Source organism: Ischnura elegans, chromosome 2 (genome assembly GCF_921293095.1).
Source record: "Ischnura elegans chromosome 2, ioIscEleg1.1, whole genome shotgun sequence".
Lineage (NCBI taxonomy): Eukaryota > Metazoa > Arthropoda > Insecta > Odonata > Coenagrionidae > Ischnura > Ischnura elegans.
The window spans coordinates 66,450,508-66,470,123 of NC_060247.1; the positions used below are offsets into that span (position 1 = coordinate 66,450,508).

Below are 19,616 nucleotides of genomic sequence, written 5' to 3' on the forward strand. Positions count from 1 at the left end.
CAAAATTGGGGGGGGGGACTATATTCGAGGGGGGACTATATTCGGAGATATACGGTATAAAGAGGTGCCAAAAACGTGTAGGACGGACTCAATAAATAACTTTTGATAAATAAATACTTCTACAAGATTACTGTTTTTGAGTCCTAAAAATCATATTTTCAACATCAAAAATCCGAACATTTTTTGGAGGACGACCCCAGTTGCCCTAGGGTATTTTCCATGCACCCCAAAGGGCCCCAAAATCTCCAGGGGAGCCCCCCCTTTTCAAAATCCTGGCTACACCACTGACCAGCCCATATGGCATTGAAATTATTCTTAATGATTTACGTAACACCTTTGAGATTTTAATATGGTCATTATATTTAAATTGATTCTTTTACCTTCCAGACTTAACAGCCAGGTTAATAGCACGGTCAGCTTGGCTGAAGCCTTCGGCAGACCCAATAGCAATGGAAGCGAGAGGATGACCGGTGTCTGCAGCTAGATCGTCCACTCTGCCAGATGCATCATAACCAGGTACAGAGCACAGCAGAGCAGGGACATGGGCACTGAGCTCATTCTCGACACACACAGCTAAATCCAACTCTGTTTCAGCAGCAGCCATGAAACCCTCTCCCAATACTGCAGAGACAAACAACTGTCCTGCAGCAATAACCCTGTCTGGACGGAAAGCCTGAAAAACCACAAGTATAATCGATTGAATAAGCATCAATTCGACACAATATTAGCTACGAAGAACCTCACTAGAACAAACACTGCTAAAATGTCCATCAGAAAAAAATACATTAATCAATAAAATTCATAAGAGGTGTCAGAAAATATTATAAATATCATCATCTAGACAGCAGTGTTATTTTCACAGCAGCATTACGAAAAGATGCCTCACTAACTTTAGCAAAAGGCATATCGATGGCTAAGTTCTAAAAACACGTATTTCAATTTCAGCCGGTTTGAGACAGGTATCTTAAAGCATAATAGCATTAAATAAATAAAATACAAGCAAAAAACAACTCTTTGTTTGCAAATGAATGCTTCTTTTTCAATTTTATGAACTTTTGGTTTTTTAATTTCAGTGTGCAAGTAATAAATATTGTTTTTTTGCTCTTCTGAAAATCTGCTATTTTTGAGATACGTGTTGTTAGAACTTAGTCATCGATATTTCAGAAGGAATGTGGATACTTTTTCATACCATGGTACCACAAATTACAGTAGCCTTTCATTATTACGAAGTTCACAGGACCAAAAAACTAGAGGTTTGTAATAACGAAATTCGTTTAATAGTTTCTTTTAGAAATTGTCGAAAAAAAAATGTCAAAATTTCTTGTCTCTTCAATCTCCTGAATTAGTAATCGCATTACGAAATAGCTTATAAGTGTATGGTATAGGCGGTTAAATAACGGGCAAATATATAAAAACAAGCACATTTGTTTCGTTTTCTCAATAGAAGAATGCCGCATGACGCAATCGAGGGTTGATATAGTCCTGAATACAGTAAGTCCTTGATATACGAACAAGATGCCTTCTGAGACCTTACTCGTAAGATGATTAACCTATGCAAGGCATCGCGGAGTGCGGTTATCCTGCAGAATTCACCATTGCATTACAATTGTGTGTTAACACATGATTGCAACGAACTGATCTAGCTGTGCCTGCGACGCGGATGGAGCCGAATAAAATGTGCTGTCCGCAGGAAGAAAGAACAGGCTAAACGCTGAACAGTTACTGGCTTCACAAGAGATTTAATTGACACTTTGCTCAGACTGTGCTCATAGAGCCAGTTCCTTCACACCACACTGCGTCCCATCAGCCAACTCCAAAGGCACCAAATTTGAAATTTTGGGCATTCTTGAATTTTTTAAATGTTTCCACTTCTGAAAGTTCATAAATCAAATGTCCGTAAGAAGAGGACATACTAATCGTAATTTATGAGCGGTATCGAGTAGATCACCATGATTCCACAGGAATGAATCTTATTATATCATGTTGCGTGCAAACTTAAGTATCTCCTACTGAAGAAAGAAATATAATTGATGCTCTTGGGCACAGTACACGAGGAGAATTTAAACGTAGCGCAATGATTATAACGTAGCATAGTTTAAATACACCTAAATGCCGTAACTTATTCATGGAACTTCGTAATGAAGTTCATTTTGTAACCGCCCGGACCGGGACTGAAGCTCGTAATTTCGTAATAAAGTTTCTTTTAATATAGATTGGATAGGCCTTTTCATCGAAACCATCGATTAGCTTCTTAATAACAAGAAATTTGTAATAACATTGTTCGTATTAATGAGAGTCAACTGTAATTCAAATCAGAGTATGAAAAGCGGAAGAAAGGCTTAACTTTTTTATAATATGAGGAACCAGATGCAATTATTGTCTAATTTATACAGCCTCAAGCTATTTAAGAATGAGTAATATTAAATCTATCCAATATCAACTCTGTAACACTTCTAAGGCACATTCAGTTAGCTTCAGGCATTCCCAAGTTGATAATACACATATGCTACCACTGCCTTTATCCTTTCCACAAGTAATTCTAAAGTGAATAAAGCATAAAAATATTCACCTGGATCACTAGAAGGCGATACATAGCAGACCCGATAGGGCTGAGTGGTTTATCTTCATGCCAGAGTTGAGGGACACACTGCTCTGGAGTGCCCAGCTGAAGCCAAGGTCGGAACTCGGGCATATCCTTTATCATTTCAGGTAGAGTTTTGAAAGCAGGCAATCTGAAATATCAAAAGAGCCCACTTAAGTAACCTGATACAGATTTTTCTTGAACATAATTTTTAGTGCAAAGTAACTTAATTAAGATATTCCCTGCACAAACAACAGATTAGACTGGATAATAATTCCAGTAGATCAACTACACTCAAGCAGATCAGATTAAAAATACAAACCAACAATCTACAGAAGAAAAATCTCTAAATAAATTCCCAAGGCCCAAAGCACAGATCACTGAGCTACCTGAATTATAACCAATTTGGCAATATAGCCATTAAATAGTGTTTCTTATGCAATTCTTCTTAACTAGCTGGAATTACATTTTTTCCTTACTATTCACATGAAATATTTAGGCAACATAAACTCAAGAAGCCTTTAAATTGAGCAAACATTCTCACATAACTTTCACAGTGATGAGTATAATAATGTACGATTCTGAAGTTAGTCCTGTCCATCAGATTTGGTAAGAATCACAAAAATTCATAAGAGGTGTCAGAAATTAAAATGAATATCATCATTTGGACAGTAGAAAGTGCACCTACCTGAAAACCAAGCATATACCTCATGCTATAATGGAGTTATCAATCGCTGAAGAAGTTTCTGCATGATATGCGCTAATGAACACATCCCATTTCAATCACCCTAAAATGTCTTCAGAAACAACCCTCTTGTCCACTCACCTCATACTTAATCTCATTAATGCCTCTAACTGCTCCTGGTTGAGACCTTCAATGTTAGGTGGTCGTGCAGACAGAACACCTTCCTTGCCACGCAAGAAGAAATGGAATTCTGCATCAAGTGGAGTTTCAGCAGGCACACCTTTAAGGTGGATTCTACACAGCAGAAGGGCAAAAGTCAGCCTGTCCGTATGCAGCATACCTCGAGCAACATGCTCATATGAAACCTAATCGAGAGAAAGATGAAAACTTGATAAAGTTTTAGGTAAATAATTTAAACAAAAATGTAAATTTTTTGTAAGAGAAAGCAATCAGCGAATTTCAGTATTTCAGCTCATCAGTTTTTATTGATAATCAAGAAGTTTCATAAGAGGTGTCAGAAAATAAAAAATCAATATCATCACTTGAGCACAACCCATGTCCTGAGTTTTTTTTTATAACTGAGAACATATAAAACTCATATAATTGAGACATGCTGATTAAATTCTAAATCCATTAAATATGCAATCAAAAATGCAGCAAAAACTGCTTCACCAACAGCTCAGTCAAATATGAAAGCCTAATTGAACTAAAAAAAAAGTCATACTTACACCAAAAAGATCTTTGGTGACAATATCAAGGCGAGCTCCATAGTCGTTAATTTTCTGCAGCTTAGGATTATCACATAAGACAGAAGAAAAGATGTCCAGAAAGAACTTCAATGAATACTGGTACAGGAAGTGTATTTGGTTCAAGCTTTCCATGGTGAAATATATGTTGCTGCAAGCCTACGATCACAAGACAAAAAGGGGAAATTTCAAAACACATAAACATAACACTTTTTATAGAGTAAACACTATCTGTAATTTTTGGTATTTTAGCCCATCAGATTAATTTTATAATCAAAAAGTTTCATAAGAGGTGTCAGAAAATATAAAAATAATTTTCATCACTTGAGCACAACCTATGTCATTTTTTTATATAACTAATATAACAAACCAATATCACTCGGTTAAGGACATAAAATGAAAATTTCATAAGCTTTCATGGGTTTGTGAACCTTAAGATCCACCTATCAATAGGTCAAAGCAAAGGTAAAAATGGCAGTATTTCAAATAATGACTCCTGTGAGCATATTAGAATTCACTACGAATGAAATCGGAATATTTTTACTATTACAATTCAATTGGAATTTTTTTAGCCCACCAAAACTATTTAATCAAATTCAAATCAAATCAATTTTATTTAACCCATAATTTCACTGAATATTGATAGTAATTTTAACACAGATTCTAATACACTTCAGCTCAGTAAGGATACCTATGGCAGGACCAAAAGATGCATCACCTGTGACAGAGGCATGTATTGCTGAGAGACTGTTTCTATTTCCCCAATAACTTTGTCGGTCTCCTCAACCTTTTTACTGATTTCAGCAGCTTCATGTTTCAATGTCTCAAGTGTTGTTATAACACTGTCATTTTCAAGAATCTTTCCCTTGGCATCATTCAAGGCCTGCAGCAAAGACTTCTCCAACTGCCGCAGTCGCAGATGGAATTCACCTTAAGTTGTTTATCAATAGATGATAAAAGAGAACAACAACCATTAATGACTTCAAAATTATCCATATCATTTCTGCCTCCACTTTGTTTCCCCAAAATGAATTTCACTTCTGAGTTTCAAGATGTTTGAACATCTGCAAGCATGAGCTTTTACAAAACCAGAAATGGTCAAAATACACCACTTTAAATTAAAGAAGAAAAACATCAAAATATACTAGAATCGTTGATTCAAAATATTTTCAAATTTAAATACAAAAATATTTTCAATTACTAATACTATCATATGTACTTAGATCAATCTTGGCTGCTTCTATCAACTATCTCTTAAACCCATCAGATAAACATGGATAATCAAAAGCATTCATAAGAGGTGTCAGAAGAAAATAAATTATCATCACTTGGGCAAAGCCAGGAATCTAGTTTACTGCTAAAAATTTTCACAATTCTCAAACTGCACAATGAGGACAATAATAACTCTTCAGCCAGATTAACTGATGTTGGGCCTCAGGAGTAAACACTTAACAAAATACTCTATCTTACCTTGTAGTTTAAGTAAATCAGAGCGCTTTTCATCAATGTCTGGTCTCTCAGCCTTGAGCACACGATTCAGACACTGGGACTGCAGAGAGGAACGTGTGACAGTGAAGTTGACGAAGGTCACACGAGAACATATATCTGGAGGGAACTCAACAGTAGGATCCCTTGTTGATAAGAAGATGACAAATGATGGAGACAAGTCAATGTCTTGATCTCCAAGAGTGATTAGAACTCTTCCACCAGTACGTCTCAATTCACGATTCAACACTGGATTAAGGATTGGATCATAGTTTTCAACATCCTAAAGAAAAGAAAAATTATATATTCCATTTTCAGTTCACCCATAATGCCAATACATGAACATACACCCTAAACAATATTTACCTGGACTAGCAAAGGATTACCAAATCGAAGGGCTGATTCTAAATGCTTTCTAAAAGCATCATCCAAGAAACTAGTCTTTGTAATTTTTTTGTCCTTGAATTCATTCAGGATAAACTCGGTTGCTTGGCCAGATGGGTCAATTATCAGGGGATACCTGTTGAACCGCTGTAAACAACACAAAAATTCAATGAAAAATTAATCAAGTAAAGAAAAATAGACATATACTCCATCCACTTAAACATTCCATCAATTTACCTTCAGCATGATGGCATTTTCAGTACAAAGATCATCAGTTGGAAGAGCATTTGCTTGCCAACGCAGCCTTTCATCAGGATTGGAAAGGTACTCAGTCCTTGCAATGTCAGGGCGAAATTGAAGTGCTGCTTGTTGAAGATGATGACACCAAGTTCCAAAAAGGTTTTGTCGATACTACCCATGAGAGAAGAAAAAATAAGCACAGGGTTTTGAAAAAAGCAATTTACTCAAAATGGGCAATTTAAATAATATTGTCACGGTGGAAATGTTCGTATCACACTAATTTCAATACATTTTAATATGGAGAAAAATATTATGGAGGTTTTTTTGCCTTCAACTAAAATAAGATAACATTCGGTTTTAGCTCAATGCATTATGTGCCAGACCCACACCAGGAAATTTTTCCTTCACACAGAAAGTTATACTATTATCAGAAATTGATCAGTAGCAGAGGAATAAATAGTAAAATTGGAAACTAACACTAAAGTCCACACATACTGAATTTAACTGATACTGGAACAATAGCCCAGGCACTGTCTTTGCCCATCAGATAAGAGTGACTAATCAATAGAAGTCATAAGAGGTGTCAGAAAAAAATTTACCAATGTATCATCACTTGGACAGAGCCAGACAATTTTACATACCTTTAATAAATTTTAAGCAGTTCATTCTCATGGCCATTACATAATGAGTGAACTTCTTGTTAAATTACTTCTTTGACTTTAGGGGAAAAATCAACAATGCATTACAAGGTAACAAGAAGTCTGAAATTACACAACAACTAAGTACGACCCAATTATCCTCATAAGCATAATCCCATGTCCATTAACTTAACCTTTTCTTGATATGTATACACTTGATATCCCGATCTCGTACAATATAGGAGATGGGTCAGCACTACTCTTTTTCCAATATTCTGAACAAATTGTTTCCTACTTTACCATGATAAATTCATAGTCGAGATTGTCAAAAATGAAATAAGTAAGTGTTGCTGCAAAAAGCTATTACATAATAGGTCAATTTACAAGTGACAGGTTTTGATTGGCTTAAGATGCCTTGGATTAATTTGTACCTCACAACCCATTTCTTCCACCATACTGTATGCCTTTATTTGGATCTAATGGATGCTAAAACAGTTTTTGTCATCATACTTACATGTTGATCGAAGTATCCAGCATAAGCCAAAAATGCTGAAGACAAGAGAACGTCACCAATAATGGTTGACATCTGGAATCTAAATGTCTCACTTGTAGCCTCCCACCTTTCTCTTTCTATGCCCAACGACTTCAGGAGAGCTATTGACCTATCCACCTGTAATACAAAATACATTCATGACTTTGGTAGGCTGAGGAAGGTTTTTGTTTGAAGTATTTAAATTTCATTTACATACCAATCAAACACAAACAACATTCACACCATATTTATGATTCAATTCCATGCCTTGAAGCCCTTTAACTTTCCTACTGCATTAAACAAAATATCCTTAATAATTTTCAAATGAAAGGATTCATCTAAAAATACTGCACCAAACATTGATCAGTAAGGGAAATAAGAAATTTTCCGAAGACATACACAATACTAACAATAATTTTGGAAAACCCCAATTTCATATCATTGAATTTCTATTTCCCTGGTAAAAAGTAATATAACTCCATTAGTCACATTGTTCCCCAAAAATTAATGAAACACCAGGAAAAATATAAAACATGTTCTGATCCATTGTGCCATCCCAATTACCTTGGCCTGCACATTTTCCAGGTCGGTTTTGATGGCCTGTGCCTGAGATATAAGCTGGGCATACTCCTCCTTGTATGACCCAATGCTCTGCTCCAAGCGAGCAATCAAGTCTTTCACTTCCTCGCCTTTCTTCTTGTTCTCATCTGCCTGGCACTCGAGGGAATTAAGTTCTTCTCTCAACGGCTCAACACGCTTCAACATGTCAGCATAATTCACCTGAATATAAAATTTTACCATTACCAAATGCTCCAGTAAGAACGGATGAGCTAAATCTATTTATTTTAACATTGAAGTATCTAATAAACCATATTTCTCCAAATAACTATAACATACCACCTAAAATATTTTGAGGCTTGACTTTAGAAAAATATACACATATATTGAGTTAAGAGTCCTAAAACTTAAGATGTACAATATGTTCGGTGGTCATGGTGTAAAAGTGAATTTTCTCACTATCAGATCTAAAAATATTGTGCCCAATGAGTTAATTTTTGCTTAAAAGTCATTCTATTTCATAAAAACCAGTTGAAATTTTTTCTATACATTTTATGTCAGGTTGAGTTTCTGAATTGAATAATTTGATACCTCCTTTCTTCGGTATATTTTTTAAATGAGACGAGAAAAATCACCTGTTTTTATTGGCAAAATATGCATCACCTACTTGATAGCCTTGAAAATCAGAGTTTCATTTCTGCTTTCAAAGGTTTAATTATGATGATTGAAAAGAAAAAACCAGTTTTTCAATAGTCTCCACAGTAATACCACATACAGGTATGCAAAATCATGATGAATAGCTGTATTAATGCAATAACATAATTGTAGCTAAATAGTTATTTCTTGAGTAAGATTTCGAACCCTTAACTCCATAGCTTCAATTGAACATGACATAGAAAATGGCCAGCCATAATTTCTCATCCCAAAGAAAAATTCCAGTATGTTGTTCCAGCAAGGAATCGTCTTGCTGCTTCCTTGATAATAGAAGCTAGCAGAAACAATAACATAATTGTATTGGTTTTATATTAGCATCAGCTTTACTGTGTGCTTACCCTAAGTTATTCTGCTGTTAAAAAAATTAGGACACATGATAAAGATAATATTGCTCATTAAATTGAAAACCAATGAGTTAAACAGCTCAGCTGATCCATCATGCCTAAGCCAGGAAATACATCCCTCAATCCACATAATGATCCAAATAATCTTAGGTACGGGGAAAGTCTCTTCATTTCCAAATAATGATTAAATCAAACAAAAGCTTTAACTCTGTAAATTTATGTTGTCTGATGCTGTGGCGTGGGATGGGAAATATGACACGCCTAGATATTAAAATAATTTTAAGAAAGAAATGACGATATAAGTGTGGATAGTAGAATTAATGTACAATTAGTGTTGAGTCAGAGTGGTTCCATTAGTACTTGGTGAAGAGATATTCTAATGAATTGCTGGGACAAAAGAATGGTCATGATCGCAACGTGGGCACTTCAAATCCTTGCCTCATTCCTTTGAAGTTGGTGGATAGCAAACTGAATATGACAGAAATAGACTCCAATTTCCAATGATAAAAAAATACAACAGAACAATTTACTCTTAAAATAACCTTAGAAAACAATCAAATAATTATGTTTTTACGAAAACTAAACATTGATGGTGATGTTCAGGTTGCCAAATTCGTCACTTACACTCAAATATAGCCTCCCTGACTTTTTCCACAGAGATTTTTGGAAAAAAGGGGGGGTTTTACTCACAGCAATTTGGTACATTGAGTCACTTATGCTTCACTCAAATTTACAAAATTAGGCACCGATCCAATTAGTCCAGCAATCAAAGTGTTAAGGCTGGATTTAAAAAAATAATTTGCTGAACCTTAAGCTGTTAGCATCAAGTGATTTTAAACTACCTTTAATTACAGAGCATTCTCACACTAGAAGCAAAAGCAAATGTTACCTGAGCAGTGGCCCACTTCACCATTGGACCGCAGGCCATACTTGCACGGTTCACCTTCTCGAAGTTATAGTCAGGATTACTGAGGTACCTGTTTCTCATTTTCTCCCGAACTTCATCACTGTAATTCCACAAATTATACAATAATTAGCACCTCCTTCAGAAAAACTAGACCACCAAATTTCATGGGTAATATGATGAATTTAAGAGAGATCAAGAAATTCATGTGATATTCCCCATAAAATTGTCTGCTTGTATCAAATAAAAATTAAATCTCACCCAAGGGCAGCAGATGTTTATTATTAATGTAACAAAGGCACCAATGAGGATCATTTGACATGTAAGAAGTTGTAAACCTCCCCACAGAAAATCAAGACAAATCAAGGCTTGCATTCACTTTCATTAGCAGAAAAATGAAAAAGAAAGAAATTTTTGGCACTAATATGAGGGAGAATCAGGAAGAAGCATGAAGTTACTGACAATTTTAATGTCTCTATCCCATATTAGACTTACGGAAAAACTATATGAAACTATGAGACACATTAGGCATTATTTAAAGCTGAAGCTTGTTCATATAGCAGTTTCAAAATGTATGAAAATTAGATTCCACAGAATTAAACAATGGGAACAATGAAGTTTCAAATGTGCAAAGTGAAGTTTCTTTTCCTATGTATTTTAGATTCATGCAATAACACAAACACTATACAAAACCTCTGCCAGTGATCCTTTCCATCCTGACAGACCTGTTTGACTGACGCCCATGCGACATAAGTGACCTCAAAATGCTTAGGGGTGGAGAGTCACTGAACTACATCTATCACTCCAGACATGCAATTTAAGCTAGCTCCAAAGTGTGAAGGTAACTAATATCCATGGATTTGGATTTTGTTGGAAGACAGTCTTATATATAAGTGGGCATCCTCTAAAATAATGAGAAAATTCTGCTGGTTTTTAAAATGAAGAGTAAAAGTGAGGCAGCATAGCCAGTCAAAATGGTTCTTCACAAACTAAATGCTTTCAGAATGAAACTTCTTATTCTAATTCAGGCTGTTGATTTAAGATATTACAGTTTTATAAAGTTAAAAATACTACATAACAAAAAAATACTTCCTTAACTGAGGATTGCAGCTAAATTGATTTAGTGCTCTTGACAGAAATTATACATCTGTATAATGAAATCCTGGTCGAAATGGGCACAAGCAGCACTATTGAAACGACACTATTTATCCACAATTTTGAATCCAAGAAGACAATATTGAGATAGAAATACCTTTTAAGATAGATAGCATTTCAAGGCCATCTGGATATCCTTAAAACACTTTTGGGTGGAAAGACATAGCTCTTTATAGAACATTTAACAGATACCATCACTGAAATAGGAGTGGTCTTCATCCCCCTTAAGAGTACAATTGTGGAAAAGTGCAACTACATTTTATTTCAATATGTTGAACTTCCACATTATCAACCTTGAATGGGTTGAATTCCCTCTTAAGAGTGTTTAAATTAGTGAAATTGGTATTCAAGTGCCTTACTGGCAATAGAAAGATTACCAAATGAATACACTGAGTGCACCATTCTTAAAATGTAGTGGTAAAGAAAACTTCATTGAGTACAAAAAGTACTAGCCACTCAGAGACAACTTTATCATTCAATGTCAGAGCTTAGATACATAAAATATCATGCAAATGTTAATGCTATGCACACTAAAATGCAAAGTAGAGAAAAAAATACCAGCCAATAGCTCATGCATGAATTCAGTTCTTAAAACTTTACTTAACTAGGTTTTGACAAATACTTCAAAATGCTATGGTGATCAAGCAAACATGCAACAGAAAGAATTAAAACATTTTGAACCATCCAAAACTCCAGACTTATTTTAATCTGTGGTCTTGATTTTCTGTATCCTGCAAGTGCAATTACTTTAGATAGCATAAGAAATGCAGCAAAAGCTATAGAAGGTCGTTAGATGTTGTCAGTCTACATTCCTAAAATAACTTATGACAACACCAGCAGGAAGTTGGCCCAAGCAAGAGAATCCTCTAATTTCTGTCAAATAAATGGTTTAACAGTTCATCAGTTACCTAACTTGAAAGTCTGATATTTACTCTTCCATAAGTGATACGCTTTCTCATGAGTCCTCAGTCAAGTAATAAAAGGTAAGTAGGGATGGGCAGTGATTGAAATTGATGCTTATCAGGATCAAACATCTAAAGGCCTAGTTTCTAAAGGTTTCTAGTTTCACAACTACAGTGTCATCACACTGATATCATCAATATGACAATCGCACACAGGTTCCTAGTATCGCCCATAGCTATGAAAAATTTTCATCGCAAAGTTTACAACTCCTGTTTAATCTAATTTTAACTTCGGTAATTTTATTGATGAAAGTATGATCAAAATGATGCCCATGCAGATGTTAGTTTTGGTTATAAAATAACATCAATTAGCAATAAAACAAGTCACCATGAGTGTATTATAAAAGGGTGCTTTTCTAATCCCTTCCAGATTAAAAGCTTTAAAAATACTAAAACTAAAAGAATTCAGGGCTGATAATTCAGAGCTAGCTTGGTGTGTGCAAAACATAACTATTTAAGAGAAGGCGTTTATTTCTATGGGAATATTTTCCCAATAGCCATCAGAAAAAGATATTCCGATTCATGTAGCCCATTAATTACAGCATTTTTAACCTCTATTTGAAAAATGATACCTTAAAGGGGACAAAAAATTTATCTCGAAATTGAGGAAAAATAGCATGCGTAACACTAAGTTATTATTAAGCTGAGAATAAGTTTATTTAGTTTCCAGACTGAGCAAATGCAGCTTCTTCCTTTGGATGTCTGAATTCTTTTGACAATTCCAGCAAAAAAGCACCTCTACTAAGAAGATAATTGCTTCATAGGCACCAGCAGAGGATAATCACTTTTTTTAAGTAACTGCATTGGCTTCTACATTACTTGCACATATCAAGGCTGCAATGCTCAAACAATGAATTTATACTGATTTTGCATGCCTTTTTGATTCCACCAACTATCTTCTCATGAAAGTAATAAGCACACAGAATTTCATGCATGGGAAGATAAATGACTAATAATACTATTGGTACAAGCTAGTATCTTATGAAAAGATATAAAGTTAAAAATGATGTATGCACATAAATTAAAACTTCATAATGGCAATACAATAAATAATACTTACTATTAAGCAATAATAAATACCTGCCAATTAAATGTTGAACCTAATATTTAATTGGAAACTGAGTGCTGTACACATTGCCCATCAGATTAATTTCAGAATCACATAAATTCATAAGAGGTGTCAGAAAAATGATCTCATCACTTGGGCAAAGCACATAAATCCAGTATTCCACCATAGTTAACTGCTTTATCCAAATTTGGGTTTTTGAAGGATATAAAATGGCCTGAGCATTCAAAACTTATACTGACCATTCTGCAAGATATAGTTATTCATGAATCAAATAGATAAGAGCAATATTGGCAGATAATTACAGATTCCATTATGCAGCATTAATAGATGCAGTTTCAAAAGATAAAATGAAGAAATGAATAGCGGTCTTAAAGCTTAACTTTTCAGTCATTTCATGCCCTACCAGACCATGCCATCAGAGCTTTAAAAGCAAAATATAAAACCAAGTAGTTCTCTCATTTTATAGAATGCATAGCCATAAAAATAGTACTCACCAACTCTATGACTAGAACTTAATTCCAATACCCATAACAGGTTAGAAAGGTCAATAGCATGCTTACGTTATTTCTTCAGCACAGAAATTAATCATGGTATAGATAAAGTTGTCCCGGAGAAGCACTGCTCGAATTGACTTCCAATCAGTGGCGTTCTCATGAAGCAGAAGGCAGATTGACTCAAGAGTTAGTTTGACGATGGCTGGCGGATTGGCCATTGAACGAACCTCCACCAGGTGCTGTCTACTGATTGATTTCACAGCTGCCACGAGGCAGGATAAATCCAAAAAGAGAGAAGAGAGACAACACAACACACAATCTAAGTAACTCCTGGCTGAGCCATCTCCATGCGTACTATATACACTACAGCAATAAGTCAACCATACATTTTTAGTTCTCTAAACCAAGACCATCTCCAAAAATGACAGCACTAACACCTAAAGACAAAAGTCAATGTAGTCAATGCTTACTCATATTTGACCTAAACACATGCTGTTAGTAATTTTCTAATGATCCCGATTCAAATATATAACCATTAATTTGAATCCTGCAAGGAAAATGGTCAGAGCATTAAATGAGCAAAGTAAGCAATGGCCACAGAACACGTTATCCTCAACAACCAATACACATGCTTTAGGGAAAAAATGCTCTACGGAAAAAGAAGGAAACCACACTTCGCAGCATCTCTCGCTTACGTCATTTCTTCAGTGTTGAAGTTCACAATGGTAGAAATGAAATTTTCACGCATGATGACTGATCGGATGGTCTTCCACTCTGTGATGTTCTCTCCCAGCAAAAGGCAGATTGACTCCAGGGCTAGTTTGACGACTGCAGGGGGATTAGCCATAGACCTCACTTCCACCAAGTGTTGCTTCTTTATCGACTTCACGGCTAACCAATGGCAAAAAAATAAAGAGGCTCATTCTTTGAATACCAGCTGAATCTTTAAAACACCCACCAGTCCCATCATTCAAAGTACTTCTAGGTACGACTCAGGATGTAAGCTACCATATTTTCAAGGCCACAAAAGCAAGCTTGTTTCTATGGTTGAAAACAAAAATACATATGGAGCTCACCATATTATCAAGGTCCTAATTACATTCAAAAACCCAGCAATGAATTTCATAGTTACACACACCTGCTCCAGTGTTTACAAATAACACACATTATGTGTAACAATTTTTGTTTGCCAGTTGATTTATCACAATGTGAATATATAATATTTTAAAATATATAATGTACTTCAATTAAGAAATTTGCTAATATCCGCATGATCCATGTATCATGGCTTGAAGTACACAAACAAGCAAACCACATCATTTAAGCAAAACCACTTCTCCCATTTAATAAAATTAAATTACCGTATTTCTCCTAGTATGGTCCCCCTCTGAATATAGTCCCCCCCCCCTAAATTTTAATGCTTGAGTTTCGGTAAAAAAAAAAATAGGTTTGAGTATGGTCCCTCCTTTACTTTTACCATAGGCATTTAGGAAAAAAGGGGGGACTATATTTAGACAAACACGGTATAAAAGAGTAACAAAACAATATTAATTTCTCCCAAAAGGGTTTGGTAAAAGCCAGCATGGAAAATTTTTAACATCCCGGAAAATATTGTAGCCAACATGATTTCACAAATTACATAAGTTTCACTGCTGTTATTTAAAATGATGAATTATAATAAGCCGGTATCCTCCAAGTTTCCTGCATCCTTAGATAACTTCAGAGCAAAATAATAACAATAAAATCTTGACGATATAACCATGGCAATGCAATAAATACTTCACCAAAATAGATAATTTTGAGCAGCAAAAAAAATTAACCATGATGAGGTTAAGCGTAATGCTTATATTAAACTCTTAAGGTACGAGTACATTAAATTTGCTAAAATACAACAGAATAAGTGTGAATGGCTGCACTAACTTATGTAAATCAAATACTTAGCCTTACAGAAACACTTCATAATCCACATGAATCCAGGGTAGCAAACACACTTCAAAGGCTATTGTGAAGCTAATTAAACCATAGCAGACAAATAATTTTTTTTAAATTATCACATGCATTATACACCATTTATGTAAGCAAGTTAAAAACTTCATCAGAGCATCTCTTTCCCCCTGAAACACAAATATCTATTTAAAAATCTCAATTAAAAGAATATGTTTTACTTCAATACCAACTTTCTTACAAACTAAATTCTTACTTGGCAAAACTTTATTAAAAAGTAAAATAAAACAAAGATAAGGAATTTCGATAGAAAAGTTAATGTTCGCATTGTATAACTATGAATTCATATCCTTTATCACTAACAACACACATTTTACACTGAATACTAACTTCTGAAGCACAAAAGAAAAGAAGCAATCATTCATGAAACAGAAAAGCTAAGCATTCTTTACTCTCCACAGTTATGAAAAAAGAGAAATGAAAGAAATGATATTTATGATAAAGCATTTAAAAAGATAATATGGTAAATCACCCCAAATCTGGCACTATTGGGACTTGGGTGATGCTGAATTTGGGACTTAGCCAGATTTCAAGTGCTGTGGTAGTAACCAGTATGACTGGGGGGTTTGCTATGTTATTCATGAAGATACTCAATAAGTAATAAAATGAGATCCAATATGAATAAGAAATGTTTAATTTATACATAATTTAAGATTCTTAAGAAATTAATTCCAGGTGAATTCAATAAGTAATGCAACAATTTTTTTCACAACCAAATTTGGTTGAAAAAACTTGGCATTTCTTGTGGAAGATTTTCAAATATTCCTACTTCGTCTCGTATAGTTGCATTGATTGGTGACCACACTATACGGAGCTATTAAAATGCCGTCTGTAACCGAGGTGCATTCCAAACAATGGGCAGTGATTGAGTTTCTTTTAGTGGAAAACCAGGACATCTCACTTCTTCATAGGCCTTTGCAGTATGTCTACAGTGATCTGACAGAAGACAAAAGCACGGTGAGTCATTGGGCAGTGCATGTTTCATCATCGTCGATAATGGGAGGATGAAGTTATTGATGCAGGACAACATTGGCTCCGACACTGACCAGTGGAATTGTACCATGCAGGCATACAGACCCTCCCTTCAAGGTTGTTTCTAGCCGTAGCATTGAATGGAGATTACATTGAAAAATAGTGTTGTGTAGCTACAAGATTGGAGAATAACTGGTGTATTTGAATCCTGAATAAAACAAACCCTCTTTCAGAAAAAAAATATTTTGGATTACTTATTGGACTCCTATCGTAATTTCTCAATGTAAAAGGAGTCATGTTTCACCATAAAGTAATGCCGAAAAAAGCAATGGAAAAAGAATGCACATAATGTGCATAAGAGACCATGTCTCAAAATATCAAATGTAAATGTTATTAGTCAAAAAATAAAGTAAATAAAATGCTTTAAATGCATAAAAACTTCCTTGTGATCCATATTTTCTAGTTTCTAGGATTTCTAGTTCAATGAGCTCTCAGCTATCAATGTCATCAACTCATCATCGCTCACGACTCTCGGTGATTCCATCAGTGTGAATGTCTATCAATACATTGGGAGCGACTAATGGAGGAAGGTTCTAGCCTCTGGAACAAAGATTTCTTTGCATGGGTCACAATAAAGCAAAAGACTCCCCCATTTCTACTGCTCCATCTTCTACTGCCCACCCCTGCAACATGACACTCGCATCTCAGCAGCAAGGACACAATTCAATATGATATGCATAGCTGCATCTTCAAGATTTTAGCAGAGATCTTTGTGGCACAGTACTATCTCACAACCCCACGATCATTTTTTACAATAAGTAATTAATAGAATGCATTTTATAAATCTTCCATAACTCAAGTCAGTCCTGCTCCACAGCACGCCAATGGCGGGCCCAATGCCCACCCATGCAAGTAATTTCTGCATCGTATCGGAATCACATGTAGCAGTTTCTCACTTCGCAATGAAGTGCTATAAGAGTAACTGTGTGACCTATTATGATTTCATCATTGACATATTTCAATTTCATTCCACACTTGAAAATTCGTTGATCTCAGAGTTGATTAAATTAACCAGTTCCCACCTATAATAACAGCTACACAACCTACATCTCCAGAATAAAATCTAAATGCTTACATTTTCTGCAGCAAGGCTCATATTTGGGTGGATGGTAAAAAAAAAAGTAATGAAAAGGTTCCACAAGGAAAAATCACTCTCATGAAAATATCAAAAGGTGCACAGCTCTGTTAATCAGTCCTGTCACCTAAATCAGGGCTCCCACTCTAACTACACTATAAAATTCAGTTTTTTCCAGGTTTTCACGGTATGAATGTCATAAAATTCACGGTTTGTAGAAAAGACATTTTAGGCAGAAATATTGATCACATAACAATCATCGGCCGCACATTAACTAAAAATGTAACAAATGCAACAGATGCCTTGAATGCAAACGCAGCAATGAAACTGCTATCTCTCATGATGACCGCCATAGTTAGCAAAATTCAGGTCTGGCTGAAGGGTGTGAGTGGGAAAATGGAGAGAGCAGGGTGGCAGGAAAGTGAAGAAGTGTCTGATTTTTTGCATATAGTTGTTAGTTATTTAGTTAGATAGTTGTAGATAGGGTTAATGTCTTCCAATCACAGGCTTAAGGTCAATGTACCGTCATGGCACACGGACCAATTAATAATTGCGCTTCGAATGCACGTATGCAGAAAAATGTGTGGACAGTATCTACACTTGACTCGGCCTTGAAACATGATCGAGTTATCGATTTTTCTTTTAATCTGTCTATTGTAGTTATACAATCAAGTTTGAGAGATTTTTAAGGTTTTAAGACGAAATTCACAGCAATTTCCAGGTTTTTTCACCGTAGACGAAATTCACGGCTTATTCACGGTTTTAAGGTTTTCACGGTTGAGTGGGAACCCTGTAAATGGCAGAGAGAAGGGAAAGTGACCGCAGAGGAGTGGTATGGAGGGGAAGGCAGATGTTCCCCTCCATTCTAGACCTCAAGGGTAAGGTTGGGCCATTATGGTGCACAGCCAAAAAAAGGGCCGTTTTTCTAAGGAAGCAAATGCCAGGTGATTGCCAGCGAGTGCAAGCGTTCTCAATGGAGTCCTGACAAAAATTGATCACTTTCATCACATCCCTATCTACCAGCAATTCATCAAAATAAAGACTCGCTGAAGCCAAACATGGGTTTTTGCACAGGTACTATACACTTTTAACAGAGCTCTACATCTACCTGTACATCAACTGATGATACAGGAAAGGTTTTCCACACTATATTTTCAGTATATTTCATTTGATAATTTTGCTAAAGCTCTGTTAGTGATGCTGGTCTTAGCATAGGAAAAGTGTTAATAATCACAACATTAATAATGATGAGAAAAAAGTGATCAATTTATTATAACATAGAATCGTGAACAAAATAAAACAAAGGGAAGCTGCCATAATCCTTTTATAGGTATGAGCACATGAATACTATTCCTATTTTTAGGTGGATATGGAACCTATTTAAAAATTATATCTACATTCTCAATGACAAAACTACGTAAATTTTATCAATTTACGAGAAAAGCATGAGAATTACTGCAAAGAGAATTTGGCACACAATGGGGATGGTAGTGAAAATCCATATCTTATAAATATATATATCCAATCTTACCTAGCTGAGCCTCAATGACAGCTGGTTCCACCTGTGCCAAGTCTTCCTTCACATCTTCCTGTTTCTGAGCTATCTGAATGGTTTGTTTCTCCAATTCAGCCTGGATCTCCTGGCTCTGAACTTTCTTCTTCTCCGCTTCCTGTTGATCCTTGACCATCTGCCTCAGTTTAGCATTGGCAGCTTCATTCTTTGCTTGTAATTCCTGTGTATGCATAAATAAAGAGTAAGTCCACCACCAAGAACATTACGTTAGATACAAAATAAGGGTTACCCCAAATTTTAACCAAATTAATGAAAATCAGTTACAGTTACAGTTATCAAAAAGATTTTTTGTGGTTTTTGGGGAGAAAAACTGATTATTTTAACTTTATGCATGTGATAATTGCAGCCAGGGTTCATCAGTAAACACAATTAATATCAACAAATGAATATCGCACCATTAAAAAACTGATTAACATAAACCATGATCATCACAGTGCAGAA

General features: G+C 35.3%; 1 protein-coding gene and 5 non-coding genes across 10 annotated transcripts in view; all 6 read right to left on the bottom strand.

The window, feature by feature from the left end:
• LOC124153890 (dynein heavy chain, cytoplasmic) overlaps positions 1–19,616 on the bottom strand; it is a 116,953-nt gene that overhangs the window by 13,675 nt on the left and 83,662 nt on the right. For 4 of the 5 annotated variants that reach the window (XM_046527276.1, XM_046527275.1, XM_046527274.1 and 1 more), the window contains 13 exons: positions 19,134–19,335; positions 14,187–14,382; positions 9,797–9,914; positions 7,856–8,071; positions 7,274–7,429; positions 6,119–6,292; positions 5,864–6,028; positions 5,483–5,780; positions 4,731–4,942; positions 3,995–4,171; positions 3,408–3,631; positions 2,570–2,732; positions 381–673 (listed from right to left, as the gene is read on the bottom strand). In XM_046527276.1, the coding sequence (XP_046383232.1) occupies positions 381–673; positions 2,570–2,732; positions 3,408–3,631; positions 3,995–4,171; positions 4,731–4,942; positions 5,483–5,780; positions 5,864–6,028; positions 6,119–6,292; positions 7,274–7,429; positions 7,856–8,071; positions 9,797–9,914; positions 14,187–14,382; positions 19,134–19,335 (2,594 nt within the window). Of the gene's footprint in view, positions 1–380; positions 674–2,569; positions 2,733–3,407; positions 3,632–3,994; positions 4,172–4,730; positions 4,943–5,482; positions 5,781–5,863; positions 6,029–6,118; positions 6,293–7,273; positions 7,430–7,855; positions 8,072–9,796; positions 9,915–13,557; positions 13,754–14,186; positions 14,383–19,133; positions 19,336–19,616 lie in introns of all 5 variants that reach the window. The other variant, XM_046527273.1, reaches the window with a different exon arrangement.
• On the bottom strand, positions 3,177–3,250 carry LOC124154778. The gene has a single exon (XR_006864030.1). It is a non-coding gene; the product is annotated as a small nucleolar RNA SNORD60 (small nucleolar RNA).
• Positions 3,737–3,813, bottom strand: LOC124154775. Its single transcript, XR_006864027.1, has one exon. It is a non-coding gene; the product is annotated as a small nucleolar RNA SNORD60 (small nucleolar RNA).
• Positions 4,264–4,341, bottom strand: LOC124154776. The gene has a single exon (XR_006864028.1). It is a non-coding gene; the product is annotated as a small nucleolar RNA SNORD60 (small nucleolar RNA).
• Positions 5,271–5,345, bottom strand: LOC124154779. The gene has a single exon (XR_006864031.1). It is a non-coding gene; the product is annotated as a small nucleolar RNA SNORD60 (small nucleolar RNA).
• Positions 13,065–13,134, bottom strand: LOC124154777. The gene has a single exon (XR_006864029.1). It is a non-coding gene; the product is annotated as a small nucleolar RNA SNORD60 (small nucleolar RNA).